At 47.0% G+C, this 17,300-nt stretch overlaps 1 protein-coding gene across 1 annotated transcript; it reads right to left on the reverse strand.

The window, feature by feature from the left end:
* Positions 1-136: 136 nt before the first annotated feature.
* PNLDC1 (PARN like ribonuclease domain containing exonuclease 1) lies at positions 137-16,216 on the reverse strand (the record flags this gene model as incomplete). Its single annotated transcript, XM_081036914.1, has 19 exons — positions 137-846; positions 1,934-2,032; positions 2,165-2,340; positions 2,657-2,756; positions 4,193-4,235; positions 4,422-4,475; positions 4,967-5,031; positions 5,844-5,899; positions 7,136-7,221; positions 8,894-8,963; positions 9,486-9,629; positions 9,784-9,860; positions 11,364-11,464; positions 12,747-12,835; positions 13,010-13,133; positions 13,694-13,733; positions 15,254-15,327; positions 15,616-15,673; positions 16,141-16,216. 19 exons carry the CDS (start codon positions 16,214-16,216, stop codon positions 783-785), a joined length of 1,596 nt encoding a protein of 531 aa, XP_080893040.1. The 3' UTR covers positions 137-782.
* Positions 16,217-17,300: the final 1,084 nt, after the last annotated feature.

Genomic DNA, 17,300 nt, shown 5'->3' on the forward strand with positions numbered 1-17,300 from the left:
TTCCTTCCCCTTCCCCACCTATCTATCACAGGGACACCCTTCTGCCCAGACCAGTAGGAATATTCGTCCTGTTCCCACAGCAGTTAAATCGCTACAAGGAAGGGGTAGCCTAGAGATGTAGTAGCAAGAAATGTCCATCCATAAATATTTATTTACTACTTTGTTTTTACCCTTAATTACACAAAACATTTGAAATGACTTAAATGAATGCTTATAATAAATGATGTAGGTGAATTTAAGATTTGATAATATAGTACAACAATATTTGATTATACCTCGACTCTATGGTATGGGTAATTTTGTTGTTTCTAAAGTGAATATTGACATTTTATGGTTTAGACATTTATCAAAAGCATCACCAATGCACATGGACACTTGGCTTCACTTTCTTTCTTTACTAAACTTGGGCCCCTTCTCAGGCCTAATCCTCTACCAGCTGCTGGCCATTAATTTCTTCTCTCAGAAACAATGCAGCCTTTTGTTCATTTGGTGTCCAGCTCCTACACTGTCTGTCTGTAAGACACTCTGGAACATTCAATTCCCACATGTGGGGACTGCTCCCCAATCAGCGAAAGAAAAAAAATGTTTCGGCCACGAAGGTATCAGATCCAAGAATTTCTTTATCACTGATAATATTTACAGAATTTCTCATTCAAAACACAACAAAATTCCTTGTAAGGACCATACAGTTCCATCTGCAAGTAGGAGTCACACAAACCAACCAGGATGGCCGTCCCCGAGAGGCGCGGAGACAGGACCTAGCTGCGGACGGCCTCGCCGCATCAGGGGCTAGGTCTTCCCAGAAGAAACGCCACAAGGGCCCAGGTGGTGACTATGCCACAGACTCTGCAAGACAACGACAATGTCAGTCGCCCTGGGGTGCGGGCAGGCTGTGTGCACACCACACCGATTTGAAAGATTTGACACACAGCCTCACCCCTCTTTCTTCCTGACTTTGTTTACCCCAATGTTAATTTCTTCCCATGGTTCTCTCAGCACCAACAGCGAACTTCTGCCTCCCGAGATCAGAATGGCTCTGGGACACAGATCAGTCATTTTTCCTAGTGATTTACAGTAGAGGTTGACAAAGGACTGCATAGCAGCCAAATGTTTTTCTTCAACAACACTGTTTTCTGTAGCTCTGGCTTCAAACCAGAAGCCGAAATCTTTATAAAGCACATCAATAGCAACTCCATCTTTCCAGTTGCTCAGGCCAAAAACTCTGCATTCAAACTTGACTGTGCTCCACTCTGCCAGTGACCCCACTGTCACCACCCCCAGTCTGCTACCAAGCAATCCAAGCCACAGCGAACTGTGACCCGGTGACTTGGCTTCCCGACTTCCTCCCCGACCCTGTGTCCTCCATACTCTCAACACAGCCAGGTGTCACTCCTCTGCTAAAAACATCTGACCACCTGCGGTTTCTCCTGCATCCTTTCCCACGGCCCTCCATGTAGTTGGGACCCACTTACTCCTTTAGCCTCCTCTCCTTGCTCATTCATTCCTATCACAGTGGCCTTCTCACCAGGCAGCTCCCCTCGACATAGGGCGCCCCAACTTCTCCTTTAACCAGCAATCTCTCCCCAGGCACTCTTCCACTCCTACTTCCTGACCTGCTCTCATTTTTAATAAACCTTGTCATCTAAAAGGTCATGCAGTTCACTCATTTATTTATTGTTACCTCCCACTGGAGTGTGAGCTCCGTAAGAACAGCAATGTTTGTTTTACTCACTGTCGAGGCCCTAGAACCTACGACAGTGCCCAGTACAGCAGATGCTCAATAAACATTTGTCAAACATTACTGAATAACGTTCGGGTCACCACACTTGTCAGCACGACTCCTTTACAACACACACCAGCTACTGAGCCATGCGTGACGCAGAGCAAACAGGGAGCCCAGGACAGTAGGATGAGCTCAGTCCCAGTCACTTACTGTAACAAGCAGTTGACGTTCGGTGAGTGTCTCCATTGCCGATACAGGGAGACCTGCAGGGTAGGGTGGCACTTGTACTCCTTCAGGATATTCCGAGCACTGCCGAAAGAAGTGTTCTCAGCTCAGGCACGCGAGCCTCAGACCTACTGATCCACGTAGGCGCCAGTGGCTGGGGGCCAAGAGATGGGGCGGCTGGGAGGCAACAGGATGGCTTAGAAGCAGGACACCTACTCCTTAAACTTATTGGTCAAGAGCAGGAACTGACTCCGTGTGAGTCGCCGGACATCGAATTTGCAGAGATTCTGGAACTCACGATATACTTGCTGCTCACTGACCCCAGGCCACCTCCTGACACTGAGGATGAGGATGGGAGGTCGGATACTGGGATAATCTGGACCCGAAAAATTCTAGAGGACAGGGAGAAGAACAGAAGACATTTTCCTCCATTCCTACTGACAACCTACCCGCTTTTCAAACCTTTAGAGAGAAACTAGGAAAGGCTGTATCTAGGGTTGGGAGAGGGAGGAGAAAGGAAAGAGGGAGAAGATCCACATTGGATTTGGCAGAAAGACACAAGAAAAAATAAAAAGTTCAGTAGGCATGAGTGCCCTCTTCAGCCTTGATTTCATTATTATCGTAACACCCCTAAGATATCCCAGAGAACCAGGCCGCTTCCTGGCGCAGCCATTGAACAGGCAAAAGAAGCAAATGCAGGCTACTCACGATCTTAGGGACGCCAGCTCGTATCAGATTCACCTGGTTCACATAGGGAGCCAGCACGTCGAGGTACAGTGGGAAGGAGGGCTCAGGGATGGAGCCAGCACTACATGGAGAGAACCCAAAGCACTCAGGCACCCAGGCATAAGGCTCCGCACATGTCCTCGGCCGAAGCCAAGGCTCTGGGCACGGAACAGGAGAGCTGCTGCCTCTGACCACTCTCCCTTCCTCCCACCCAAAGTCCGGGGCTCATGTCAGTGTGCTTCCCCAACAACCAATCGCAAAACGCTCCCCCAGTGGCCCAAGCCAAAGCAGAGCTTCCAAGCGGTCACCATCTGTTGGTGACAGTTTGGTGAAGAGCCCATCCTCTGACAAACATTAGCAACAGGCTCAGAGAATTAGTGAGAGGCCACGGTTCAGTGGAAGGTCCACTTTATCACTCCTTGACATGACATCACCCTTGACTCCAAATGGCCGTCCCTCAGCCACAGCCTTGTTCTACCAGCAGCCCCGCCTCCATCCAGACCCCGCCACATACCCCAGCGCAGGCCATGAAAAGGCACAGGCTTGGAGCCAGGCAGGCCGGGGCCGCTGCGGAACTTCGCTAAACCTAGGAGGGTTTCTAAGTCGCGAAGATTAAAAGGAATAAAGTGTGTAAGGCCCAGGTGCCACAGCACTGAGGGGCTCCACTGCTGTTGGCTGCCTTCACAGTCTGGCACATGCCCCTCCAGTGGGCACTCAGATGCCGTCAAAGCACAGGAAAAAGGGAGATGGGGCGGCAGAGTTCTTATTTAAGTTCAGTGTGTCATCGACTATTGGTGCATAATATCCGTTACTAAAACAGACAAATACAGGCTGTGCCCAATTTAACAGATTCTAGTCCACACCTGTTTCCAAGTCAGCCTCAAAGAACACATTACAATTTTGATTAGCCCCCTCGCCTGGCCAGAGTCCTACTGAACAACTGTGTCCCCAAGGACGGCGCTATAGAAAGCGCATTTCAGGTGTGCAGTCGGTGCCTGTGAGCCGAGGTAAGCACCCAAGACGACGCTGGCACAGGGAAATGCATTTACGGTTCCAAACCTGCGTTTAAGAGCCTCTCCCGTGTGCATGGTGCCAACTCACCACCCTTGCCCCCACCTGACTGTGGACCCCAAGGACGTGTCGTTTACTGACCTGTACACTCTGTCCTCCTACCTCGATGGGACTTACACAGCTATGAGAAGTGTGGTGACAGGCAGAGCACGTGTACCTCGCTGGGCAGCACTGCAGCGGGCCTGAGAACCTAAGCCTGACCCCACTGCGCTGGTCTCCTGACACATGGATTTTCCCAACGCCACCAAGACAGGAAGCAACGGGCCCGGCCCAGCACGGGGCAGGGGAGCAAGGCTGCTGCCCAGTCAGGGACTGTATTTACTCAATGACACTCTGAGTTCTCCCTTCTCTGGCAGAGCCGTGGGATCCGCGAGGTCCGGGCTGGCAGCGAGGGCTGAACAAATCCTGAGCACTGAGTGATCCCAGGATGAAACAAGGGACACTCACCTGTGTACTCTCCATAGAAGCAAGTGTGCCACTTTCAAAAGAACTGGAAGAAAGAAGCTAGAGAAGTAATAGACAGCAAGGCTCAACCTGATCACCTTATTAAAACATGCACACTCACACTTCATTTCCATTTTGTGCAACCCACCCGGACATAAACGGAGAGCCTAGGGGTGGTGGGGAATTATCACAAATACAACACGAGTCTCCTTTTAGAAGGACAGCCTCTCACCTGATCCGCAGAGGAAGGCATCGTATGCTGCTTCATGAGGGTACTTGGTCTCAACTGAGACATTGTTCCAGAAGCAGGAGAGAGTCAAGCCGTGATTAGAACTCAAACTGGGAAAGAAGCCTCGCCCCCACGCTAGTGCCACACGCACGGGCTGTGCACACACCACCATCCCCACCTGGGCTCCATACCCACATAGCCATGCACACACAACCACCAACCCTCGTTCCTCCAGAAAGCCCCTCCCACCCACACCCCATCTTCACCTCGATCCTCCCCACAGCGGCATGAGCACCCACGGGAGGAGGACTCAGAGAGCTGAGTTTCCCGACACACAAACCACCATGGCCAAGACAGCAGGTGCCCCCTCTCCCCAGGACCTCCAACGCCTCTGGGATCACTCTTTCCGAGGGAGGGGGCTATGGGGACCTCGGCACAGGAAAACGGTGGAGGGAAACCCACACACCTGCCGCCGGGGTGACGGGCCTTAGCTCCAGCACCTCAGTGCTTTGCCAACTGTGGAGGAGCACGCACTCGTGGGCACGTACCGTATTTTTCACACTTGCTTGCGTGAATAATCACGGGCCCAGAATCCTTGGTGGGATTCAAGTCACTATTAGAGAAATGAAATAGAGACATATCACTGAAAACAATCCTCTGTTTTCCCCTCATACTCTTAGGTTCATGTAAACAAAAATATCCTCAGTTCTGGGACATCTCTGAAAAAGAAGCAGGGTTCTAGGCCTAGGCAGATAAGGTCTGGTAACCAGGCCACAGGACAGGTGAAAGGGAACAGCAGGCCCGGGGCTCGTCCCCCATGTGGGGGTGGCTCTGAGCACCTATCGTATGCATGACTCGAGCCTGGGCACCAGCGTGAATGATGCCAGCTGTGCCCTCAGGTCTGCTGTCCAGCGGTCTGAAGGACAGAGAGATGAAATTGCCTGCATCCTAGAAACGCGGTGGCTGAGGCGTGACGGTGCGTTCCAAAGGTCAGGGACTCACCTAGGTAATGGCATCATTCATTCATGCAAATGTTTAATGTGTACCTGCTACACCTTGCACTGCTGGAGGCCCCAGAGAAGCCTCAAAAGAAAAAAGAAACAAAAGACAACCCTGTTCCCGTGGAGCTCATCACTCCAATAATCGGAAACAAATCAAAAGAAAAATAAAACCCTGCTGACAGAAATACCACATCATTAAACCCTCCCCTTTTGAACAGGGTTTCTCAACTTCAGCACCAGTAGCAATTTGGGCTCGAGAATTGTGTGTTGGGGGCTGTCCTGTGGATCCTGGCGTCTACTCACTAGATGCCAGTAGTACCCACAGGTCTAATGACCAAAAGGCATTGCAAATGTGTCTTGGGAGCAAAGCCGCCCGACAGGGAATTCCTGCTCTATAAGCAGCTCCAAACGATAGCTTCCTTACCTGTTTAGGACTTCATAAACTTCGGAAAGATTGTAAACCCTTGGGAAATTCAATTCCTGTAATTATGGAAAACAAATTGGGGAGAATAAAAGCTGTATGCTTTTATTTATTATCTGCTTTAGGAATTATCAAATGGACATTAAAGTGACCTGGAAAATGCTAACTCACACAACCTCTTCTTTCTCTTCAAACATGCCTATCCTCATTCCTTATTTATGATGCCAGGATATACCTACTGTCCTTGGATTGGGTCCCTAGAAGGGACTCAATGACCCAGGCTAGAAACAGCTGCCGCAAACGTAGTTCATTCCATCTTCCTTCAAAGACAAGCGTTTAAGGAGTTCTGGAAACATAGGACTCCAAGGTGCCAGACCCAGGCCAAAGACACAGGGGTAGGACAGCAGATATTCTAAAGATCAGAGGGCCTTGGAAAACGCCATGTCACCACATCCTCGAGTTCATCTCATCTTGTGTGGAAAGGAACACCACTGATTTCCTCACATCAGCCCCCACACCCCTCCCACTTCGCCCCAGGACTCAGTTACATGGAGATGAGGAGCATCACAGAACACCATCAGAGCTGGAAACGTGTGAAGTACAAAGAGTAAGTTTCTGGGCCAACATGTACCAGGCAGCCCCGTCTCATTTTTGTGGCTCCCTTACTGAATAATTAACTTTAAATGATCAGCATAAGGCTTTAAAACGTTGATCCAATTCCCCTTTCTCTATTCCTCAGTTTAACTTCTAAACAGCCTTTAAACCAGTTGGGTGCTTCCCTTTTCCATGTGTGGTGCACAACAGAAATCACCTGTGAGCTTCAGGTACCACCTGCTGCTCCTCTAAACCACAGAAGCCAACAGTAGGGCTCAGGTGTCAGTACTTAGCTTCCCAGGTGATTCTAATGGGCTCTCAAGGTTGAAAACCCAGGACCTTAAGTTAAGGCTCATATATTTTCTCAAGAGAGGACCCCCTACCCCGACAGTCTTTAAGCATGTTGCAAATACTTACTAGGTATGTCTCAAGCTCTAGAACAAGTTCTGTTGTCCCAGCTAAATAAGCACATGAACTATACACAAGTCAGTCAAAGCATGGGCACTTGAAAGAGGGAAAGGACAAAATCATATATAAGCTAATAAGACCCAGTGGTGCTGAGACAGAAAAGAAAACCGATACTGGTTATAAAATACGAGAAAAGAGTATAAGGAATACTTTTTTTAACAGAGAGAGAGAGAAAGCTAAGTGTTATTGGGACAAACAAAGCATTCCTTACCCAAAGCAATTTCATTCGTTACCTTCCAGATATCCTTTGTCACATTCTTGGTATCGATGAGGACAGGAAACAGGTTATGGATATTCAGCTTAAATTGATCGTAGCTTTCTGAGGGGAAAGGCCCAGTTAGTTATAAGTAAATTTGTGGGTAAAAATGGGAAGGTGAGTTCTCCAACCTAGCTTGTCAACAACCGGTTAATAAATAAAGCAAATAAAATAGGAACTGAAACATCCTTACTCCTAATCATTAAGGATTTCTAAAATCCAACCTTCCACCATCATTTATAATAGTAAAAGTCAAATGGTTTTTCATTAAATTCAGGATACTGTTATTGCCAATATTAACGCAGTTTGCAAAGTTCTAGCCAATGGAAAAAGGAGAAAGAGGTGTTATTGGAAAGGCAGATATGAAATCATCATTTGTAAACGACTGTTCAGAGAAAAATCAACTAAAAGTCATTATAATGAAAGCCAAGTGCCCTGATTAAAAAAAATATCTTTAACTACTAATTGGTATATTTATCAAAATTATACCTGCATGTAGGTGAAAAAGATTTATTGCAAAAACAAACTGGAAAACCCCTGCTATCCTCCTCTCACTACACTCCTTTTCCTATTCCCCAAAGGCAACTGCTTTCACTTGTTTTCTTTGAGTGTTTATCCCCACATCTCTAAACAACACATTTTTGCAGAGAGGTGATTTTCCCAGTTTTGGGCATGTAACTACTGACTTCCCACCATGTAAAATGACAACTACCTTTCATTCCACGGCCAGCACTTCGTCACTGCACCACCTGCACCACCAGCATGTTATTCACAGGAGCCGTGCAGGATTCTCCAGCAACTTTTTCTTTCTTGCACAGCCTTTGTTCTCCCAGCAAATTTTTTGTTTTGCAGTTTGGTTTTGCTGTTTGCTTAGTGTTTTAGTAAGTGCTTATAATTATTAATTTTCCCTCTAATTCTCCCCCAATTCTCTCAAGATGCTCAAACTGAGGTGTTTTATCAATTCATTTCTTGGGGAAATCTCTCCTAGAACCTCCTCATCCCTTTGAATCTAGACCAGTGTTCTCTGTACATTAGTTCATTTAATCCCAAACAACTCTATGATATTGTGGCCATTACTTCCCCCCCACACACACTTTAGAGGCAAGGAAACTGAGGTGGGTATGTTAATGTAACTTGCTGGAGAGCACACATGTAACACGAACGAGGACGCAAGCATGGCTCCTAACTGCGGCACCACACTGCCATATGTCCAACAATGGCATCAGTTGTTCAACAACGGCAATGGAAAGCTATGCTACAGACATAACACAGGGCCACACAGCCATTAAAAGCACACGTATTAGATTAATGACACAAGTAAACGCTTTTGGTAAGTGAAAAAAAGCCAAACAAAAAATCAAATACACAGTATGATCAAATATGTAAAAACTCACAACAGAGGAAAAGCGGTGTCAGGATTATAGCTGACAGTACAGATGGCTTGTCTCCTTCACACATTTCTGATTTTGCCAAGTTTTATACAATGAGACTAAACACTTCTGTGATGTGGGGAGGAGTAGCAATTTAATGGTAAGTTTTCTCCCTGAGAAAGTCCTCTGGTCTTCCACTTGGGGAAAATGGTAAACGGCACAGATCTGCCGGACCCCGCAGATAGGTACAGACTGTGGGGGGGGGTGTGTATGTAGGGCTACTTCAGGTACATGACTCTGGGCCAGTCCCCTTGACAGATGGCAAACTAAGATTAAGGGAAGGAGACTGACAGGTCTGACCCTACCTGGGAGAGGTCTGAAGAACTTGTCATGGAGATGCAGCAGATCCATCATCATATTATGTCCCACTAAGGGCTACTTGGAAGAAATTGACAGGTGCGAGAAATGAAATTTTAAAAATAATATAGACATCATAGACTAACAATCTCTTGCCAAGTGTGTAGCTTTAGAACCCACTGCAATTCTGACCACATGGTAAGTCCATCCCCTCATTCCATCCCCATGAAAAGTAGCCCAATTGCTTAAATTCCAGCAAAGATGAAAAGCAGTGTGTAGGAGGGACTTGAGGCCAGGGCCATAGTGGGAATCTGAACTGTGAAGCAGACACACTCAGTTCCCCAAGTAGTTTTAGGTCAATTCGTATTGGAATACCTATGTGCCTGAAAGGAACAAAGAAATAGTAGTATTTCACATGGACAGTCTTTCCCCAAATTAATCTATTACGATTTGGTGAAAGCAAAGTTAGATCCATAAGGCCAGTTACCAATAAGAAGGAATCACTTATGTCAAGGAATTTTATTGTTGGCAGTCCCATCAGTATTACAGCCAGAAATACAAAAGACTGCTAAAGACCAAGAAAAGAGATATTTTTCCTACCTTCTGGGCTTTTACCAGCATCTGGAAAAACACAGAAAAACCCCTCGCGGAGAGAAGAATCTTCTCCTTCCAACAGCTCTCTCGATCACAAGAGTTGTTCTCCAGATACCAGCGATGTTGTTTACTCACTTTCTTCACTATCACCTGAAATGAAAAGTAAAGACCAGTTCCCTGAGTCCTGGGAATGAAGCCCAAGTGGTTCTTTATCTCAAAAGAGAAAGGGGAATGGGGGAGGTGGGCAGACAGAGACAGAGAGGTGGCCGAATGAGAGAGAAATGCTGTCTAGGTGACGACTCACTCCTTGGTCTCGCAGCACCGTCCAGATGTTGGGGAGGGCCTGCCTCAGCAGTAGCTGGACCTCGAAGGCCTGGAAGCCTACAGCAAGGAAACACAAGGCTGGCACAGAGCCACCGCAGACCCTGGAACGGCAGTCTGCCTTCCCCTCAAGAGAAGCCTGACAGGAATAGAAGCTGAGGCACGGATGGATCAAGTGGAAAAGCAGCTCTCAGGTGTGCCTAAGTCCACGTGGCAGGAATGGCACAGACTGTCACGGCGTGATCTAGGGCAGCATTCTCGAAGTCTACCTCAGGGCTACTCTTAAATTGAGGACCCCAAAGAGTCTTCTTGTGTAGGGGTTATACTGATTGATATCGACCATATTAGCAAGTAAAACTATACATTAAATTTAAAATTGGAAAGTTTTCTTTCAAAATAATAAACCCATTCTACTTTTGCCCAGGATTTTGTAACATCATACACTGGTAATTGGAAAACAGTGGTTTGCTGAGTTACGCAGATCGTCCAGTGTTCACACATTTCCTTGTACAATACCAACAAAAGACACTTGTAAACATGGCCACTGACCTCATCGGAAAGGACTCAGTATTGGGAAGGCGTTGAGCTTATGGGGCAGACTCAAGTTTTCCAAAATGCCAGTTTTTGATTGAAAGCTCCCATTTCATCACTAGCAAATACTGTGAGTTATCCCCCTTGAAGTGACAGGCTTACTTTTTTCATTTGAGAAAATGACTGAAAATACTCAAGTCAAAATAACCAGTCAGTTCCTTTAAGTAAAAATAATTCCATGAAAAACAAGAAGCTAATTCAGCTCTCAACTCAAAAACTTGCACGAGTGCTTTTCCTCAAGACAAGCCCTGTACTTTGGTAAGCAGCAGCGTTTTATGCATACTTATTTCTTTACATAGTCATTTTGATACATAAGATCGTTAAAAGATGAACAAAGGTAGAGATTTAATAAAATTAAGAATTATTACTCTTCACCAACGAGGTTCTTAAATTGGATTTTTTTTTTAACTGAGAGAAGTGATAAGAATCCAGTGACGAGCAGCGTGGTTTGACGCTATGCCTTAACCCGTGCCAAGGTGCTGACAGGCTTACCACCAGCGTTTCAGTACCATCAGTGCAAATGGCACAGTGACTGTGACAATGAAAGTCGAGTGCTATTTTGACAATAGCTTTGACCTCATGGACCCCTTGGAAACGGTCTCAGAGACACCTGGGGCCCACAGACCATGACTGACAACCACTAATCTAGGGTGTGTTCACTGTGATTCCACGTTGCACCATGGGAAAAATTCAGGGGTTAACGAAAGTAAATAAAAGTACACAGGGCACTCAGGATTGGGATAAAAGAATGGTTCTGAATGAAACTTCAGTTCCTTAACCTTAAAATTCAGAATAGGTCAAAAAGCTTCCAACTTCTGAATTGAGATCAGAGCTGTATCTCCCCCCAAGGACCACACATCTGCTGAGCCAACGCCCAGGTCCACGGAGGGAGAAGGGATTGCCCCTAACCCCTGGTATGTGACATTGACGGGTTCCAACACTCCCAGGTCAGGCAAGCAGCCTCCTGCCTACCAGCGATACCAGGGAGAGTCATCCAGTCGCCTTCCTCTGCCAGGTCCAGCCACCGCGTTACCTCGTCAATCACCACCTTGATTTGCTCTTTATCCAGAGAACTGAAAATGGGCACACGAAAGTGGAAATGTTGGAGAAAACCAGCAGAACCGTGACAAGGGGAGCACTGTCTCCAATTTTAACACTGGGGTGTTGGCAAGAAAATGGACCCAAAAAAGACCATTTATGTTCCAAGTTTTGTTAAACAATAAGAAGCCAAGGACTTGGCTTATTCTCTCCCGTATGTCACAGGAGAACGTACCATCCCTTTCCGCTTCATAAGGACGTATGGAGGGAAAGGTACTGGGAGCCAGCCAGCACTACACATTACTATCAGGCCTGTCTTCCTAATTGAGCTCTCAGAGGTGCAAAAACACCATCTGGTGAAATAAGGAAAAGACAGGAACTTTGGTAAGTACATCTTCTCCTGTGTCAGAAATATAAGAACATGATGTTATTTTGAGATACAGAAGGACTTTTCTCCAGCATCCAAAAATAACAGAACGTTAAAAATTCAAATTGTTTTTTTTCCCCTTACAAAAAGCTACACTTTTATGTGAAAACCACAAATGAGGATTACCAAGAATACCCCCCAAAACTCCAACATGACATAAGATGATGATCTGGACCAGATAATTAATCATAACATTCCAGAGTTAAAAGCAGTCTCATTTAACCCCCTTCCTGATAAAGGCAAAGAATCTAAAGCCCAAATTGCTTAAACAACTTGTTCAGAACCACACGGGGCCTGCCAGGACAGGGTGGCCTGCTCTTTCTAGCACACAATGCTGCCACTCACTCCATCCCTCTCCTGGCCCCCGCTCTAGGGGAGGACAGGGTTTCAAGCAGACAACTGGCACCAAGGGTCAAAGGAAAACAAAGGAGGAAATCCTGCCCTCAGGGAACACAGCAGGACCAAGCACAAGAGGTGACATGTCCAAGATGAGGCATGTGACTTGCATGGTCAAGGTTACCCGTGATTTACCCCTGAAATCCCTAAATCACACTGAAGGCCAACATAACATCTCACAGCCATCTCCCACCTTAGCACTGGAGTGGAGTTCCTGCTTCTCTGAGTACCAAATTAGCAGTCTGTTCTTTTCTTTTTTCCCTTCAATTTCCAACACTGAAATCACCATCAATGCAGTGAGTGGTTTCTCCACTCAGGTGCAGGATGGAATCACGGCACTTGTTTGGCTGAGTACATGCCGCAGAAGCCACCCCAGTTAAAGGTGATGGTGCGAGGTCACCACACTCTGGAGGGAGCATGCCTACCCACAGGACATGCAGAAAAACACCAGCGACAAAGAAACCCCACCAAGCACCGGGAGAAACAGGCTTTACCTGCGAACTTTCCAGTTCCCAGTCAGGATGTTGTGTTTAATTTTCTTCTCCTGTTCTTCATTCATATATGGGATTCCATTTTTGAGAAACTAAAGACAGGAAAAGAACAAGGAAGTCTCGTAATGTCGTCTGTGTCTGGGAGCAGAGTAAAAAGAAAGTTTCCTTGTCAGGTTTCATGTGGACGTGAAAGGGGAAGGTAACGGGACTCCAGCTGGATAAGGCAACCTTTAAAACCGTCCCACGTCCCTCTTCCAGTGACATACCTTGTTATAGTCAAAGCCATACTGATTCAAAAACTGAACACTAGAAGCCTGGAAAGAGAATTCTGAATCCAAAATCCCAAACGTTGTAGGGAAGAGAAAGAAGTTACACGAATGGGCTACGTACCTATAAAAAAACAAGAAACATAAGGAGGAAAAACCACTTTTAAAACTCTGGCTCAGAGAGTAAGCTTCAGGGTGGACTCTTCCTTTCACTTGAGAAGTATTTGAATGTCAGCTGCTTCCAGTACTATGACTGGCCCTGGGGGGCAATGAAAAAAGGCAGAAGTCCCATCCTCGAAGAACAGAGTGTGCCCCCCTGTGGTGAGCCCAGTGGGACTGCCATCCAACATCCTCTCTGCTGGGACAGGACGCTACCTCAGCCTTGGGCATAACACTGTTCACCGATATTCTAAAGAACCCCAGAGAAGACAACGGAAATGGGGAAAGAACGTCTAAGGGCCAGGGCAGGATGTCAGGAAAGGCCCCCCGAAAAGGTGTTGCTTCAGAGACTTGAAGGACAAGCCTGAGTCTGCAGGGGAGAGAGCAAGGGGACAGGCACAGAAGCAAGAGTGTGGCGCACCCAGGGCCAAAGTGGTTGAGAGCCTGACGCAGAATCTGGGGGGAGGAAGTGGAGAAGATAAATGGGCAAGAGCCATGGGTTATGCAAAAGGTGTTTATACATACTTGTTTGACTCTCCTTCAATACTAGAAAACACGGACAATCCTAGAAGAATGACAGGAGGGGGAATGAGTACCGAAGTAGAGCTGCCAGAAGTTAACTACTAAAACAAAACATTTTGAATGGTATTTTGCATCCAAAGAAACGGTGTGGGCTTTAGAAGATGAACTCTTAAAAAGAAGAGGGGAGGGGTAGGAGGGGAAGGAAGAGGAACAGGCAGATTAGAAACACGAGAACTGTCAAACTGTAACTCAAACTGAAATTACTAAAATATAATTGTGGATGGCTCTTCCAACACGGAAGTAAAAATCAAATGGACATTTTTATAGTTTTAAAAGTATCCAGAAAAAAACACCACCAAAAACCATGAAGATTAATAGATTTAATTGCTTTAAAAAGTCTGCATTGTAAAAAAGACCACACATAAAGTGAAAAAGAATTCTCAGTAGGGGGGAAAAAATAGAAACATATCTAAGTGCTGTTTCCCTTGGTTTTGAAAGAGGTCTTACAATCAAGAAAAACCACAATAGAAATAGCAAAGGACAAGTATAGACAGCAAAACACACACACACAGATCTTCACTACCATTTATAAGAAAAGCAAGGGTCAGTAAAATCCGTCTCATGGCCTGTTTTTATAAATAAAGTTGTACTGGAATACAGCCATGCTCATTTATTATGTACTATGTATGGCTGATTTCCCGTTAACAATGGCAGAATTGAGTAGTTGTAACAGAGACCATGTGGCGTGCAAAACCTAAAATATTTACTGTCTAACCTTTTACAGAAAAAAATGTGCTGACCTTGTATTAAAAATGTAAATCAGAATAACAATTAGATCGTTTTTCCCCTACTAGGGTGGGCAAAACATTTAAGACTGAGAATAGCCAGTGTGAGTGAAGGAAAGGCCTGTTCATTGCTGTTGGTATGGGTCCCTCCTTGCCAGCTTTGTGGATGGGTGTTAGGAGGAGGGATAGTTGGGCAACACAAAGCAATACTTCAACACATACACTCCTCCCCTCTGCAATTCCACTGCTAGAAGTACTACGCCAAAGTCATACTCACAAAAGTACAACAGTGACGTGGAAATACTAATATAGTCAATGCCAGCTCCTTTTCTCACACACAAATGGTAACCAAAGGGTGCATCATTACAAGACTGAGTCAACAGATACATTCAATTTGAAACAGTATACAAATGTCAAAAATGAACAAAAAGATCTCTAAACCCCACCAGTCGAGTGAAAAAAAAAACAAGATGTAAAACAAAACGTGTGTGGTATCACCCTATTTGTCTGAGTTTTCTCTAAATGAAAATCACACACACACATTTTCCCTTGAAAGATGGTACAGGTTCCTTAACGTTGATTTATTCAGGCATGGAGACGATGCTGCTAATTGTTTCTGCTTGTCCCACAGGCATAGCATGGCTAAAACCCACACAAGCACGCCCAATGACAGCCAGGGTCTTTGAGAGGCCTCAAAGTTGTCTGACCAGTAGGAAACACAAAAACAACACAAATCTCTCTTAGTAACTCATGACAAACAGCTGAAGATCAGACTCACCAATCTGACAGATTGTGAATTGCTGAACACTCTGACGGGTCTTTAGATACCACTCTGATGGCAAGTCAAAGAGACTGTGAAAAAACAGGCAGCTCACTCCATAGGCAAGGAGATGGGGTCAAGGCGCCCAGCCTCCAAGCTGAACGGGCACCTCTCAGCCAATATTCCTTACCCCACTGGGGAACACTACCAGCGTGGAATGGACAAAGGCCAGGGCCCTAGACGCCCACCCAAAACGTTGGCCTGCCAGCCCAGTGCCAACAGGGTGCCTTCTGAGAAACAGTGCTGGCGTGGCCAGGGTGCCGCCCGGAGGGGCACAGGGGAGCCTGCCTGTCTCAGTTCTAAGGCAGCTTTAGCTTTACCTGATCTGCTGCGGCCTGGACAGGTTAGAACGAAGGCCGGTGAACTCTATGTCCAGACCTGCGGGGGAGGCGAAAAAGACAAGAGTGCCCAGGTGCAGACACCGCCAGGGCTCTCCACGCTGTAAGCGCTGCAGGTGGCAGACCTACGGCTCACCTCCGCGGGGCTCACCTCCGCGGGGCTCACCTCCGCGGGGCTCACCTCCGCGGGGCTCACCTCCGCGGGGCTCGAGCGGCCAGGTGACATCAAGAGGGGAACGCGGAGGGAGCCAAAGCAAGGACAACCGCGCCACCCCCTCGGTCGGCTCGGCTTCTCCTTCCTGGGCCGCAGCAGGGCCCGGGGGTAACTGCTGCTTACCGACCCCTCCCAGGCAGAGCAGCAACCTCGCTGTCCGCGGAGGGCCGCTCGGAGCCGCCCGCAGACGGGCGACCCTCCAGGCTGGGCCTCGCCTCCCGCCCCGTCCCACACCCTCCGCAGGGTGGTCCGGCCAGGGGCTCGGGCCACAAGGCCCGCGCCGGGCGTCTTACCCACGAAGTCCGCGCCCAGGACTAGCTCCTGCAGCAGAGGCAGGCTCTGCTCGAACTCGTCGGCGCCCACGTCCATAGCCGCGCAGCTCCGCCGAGAGCGGGTGAGGCCACGTGCCGCCACGCACTTCCGCCGCTGACCTTAAAGGGCTCGCGCGGGGAAACGGGCCGCCTCCGCGCCTCCCGCAGGCCCGGGGGCCTCCACATTGGGCCTGGGCTGCTGGCTGCGCGCCACCTGCCGCCCACAGGTGTTTAGTTTCACACCTTGCCGGCCAGGGTGAAGGGCTGCTTAGACTCCGCCTTTGCAACCAAAGCCCATTTACCGTGCTCCGCGGCAATTTCTTTGCAGTCCTTATAAGGTGAGCATGTCATACATGTAGACGTAGGACCTTAAGAGGCATGGAAGGACAAAGCATTGCCTGGAAAACGGTAAAACCAGACCATAAACAGCACCTGAGGATTGCAGTAAGCAGGTACCACAGGTGCAGCGTGGGAAGAGGCAACACGTTTCCTAAATCACTTCTTCCCAACTTCACCATTCTTGCCAATATTGGTCTGTCCCCATCCCCTTCCCAACACCTTGTCTTTTTCTCACTTTACTTTGTCTGCATCATAGCTGTCTTTAATACCTTGTATCAAATGCCACACAAAGTCTCAAGAATTGCCTATCAAACTGAAGGAATCCTTGGTGCATAATGATCTAGGACAATCATACTCCTTGCAGAAAAAATCTGACCTACAGCATCACTTCCAGGTGAACTGTTTTGTCAATTTCCAAAGCTACTAGTCCAGTCCATCTTCTTCCTCCCTTGAATTCTACACTTGTTTCAACAGCCTTCTAGAACTGTGGTTTTCAAAGTGAGATGCTCCGACCAATATTTGAGGTGAGGGAATATCAGAACTATACTGTATACTTTTAAATGTCTCCACTGGGGTATTTATTAATCGAAAGGGAACTACTAAGCCATTGCATTCTGAATCACTCATACATTTTAAAAATGTTGCTGCATACATGTTACCTTGAAAAATAACACTGAATACTCAGATTGACAGTAACATCATTTCACTTCTATATAAACATATAATTGAGTACACATTTAATAATTGGGGGTAAAATGCTCTAGATGCCACTTTTAACTGTTTACAGGTTCTTCCTCTTCACG

The sequence above is a fragment of the Rhinolophus hipposideros genome (genome assembly GCF_964194185.1).
Source record: "Rhinolophus hipposideros genome assembly, chromosome: 3".
Taxonomy (NCBI): Eukaryota; Metazoa; Chordata; class Mammalia; order Chiroptera; family Rhinolophidae; genus Rhinolophus; species Rhinolophus hipposideros.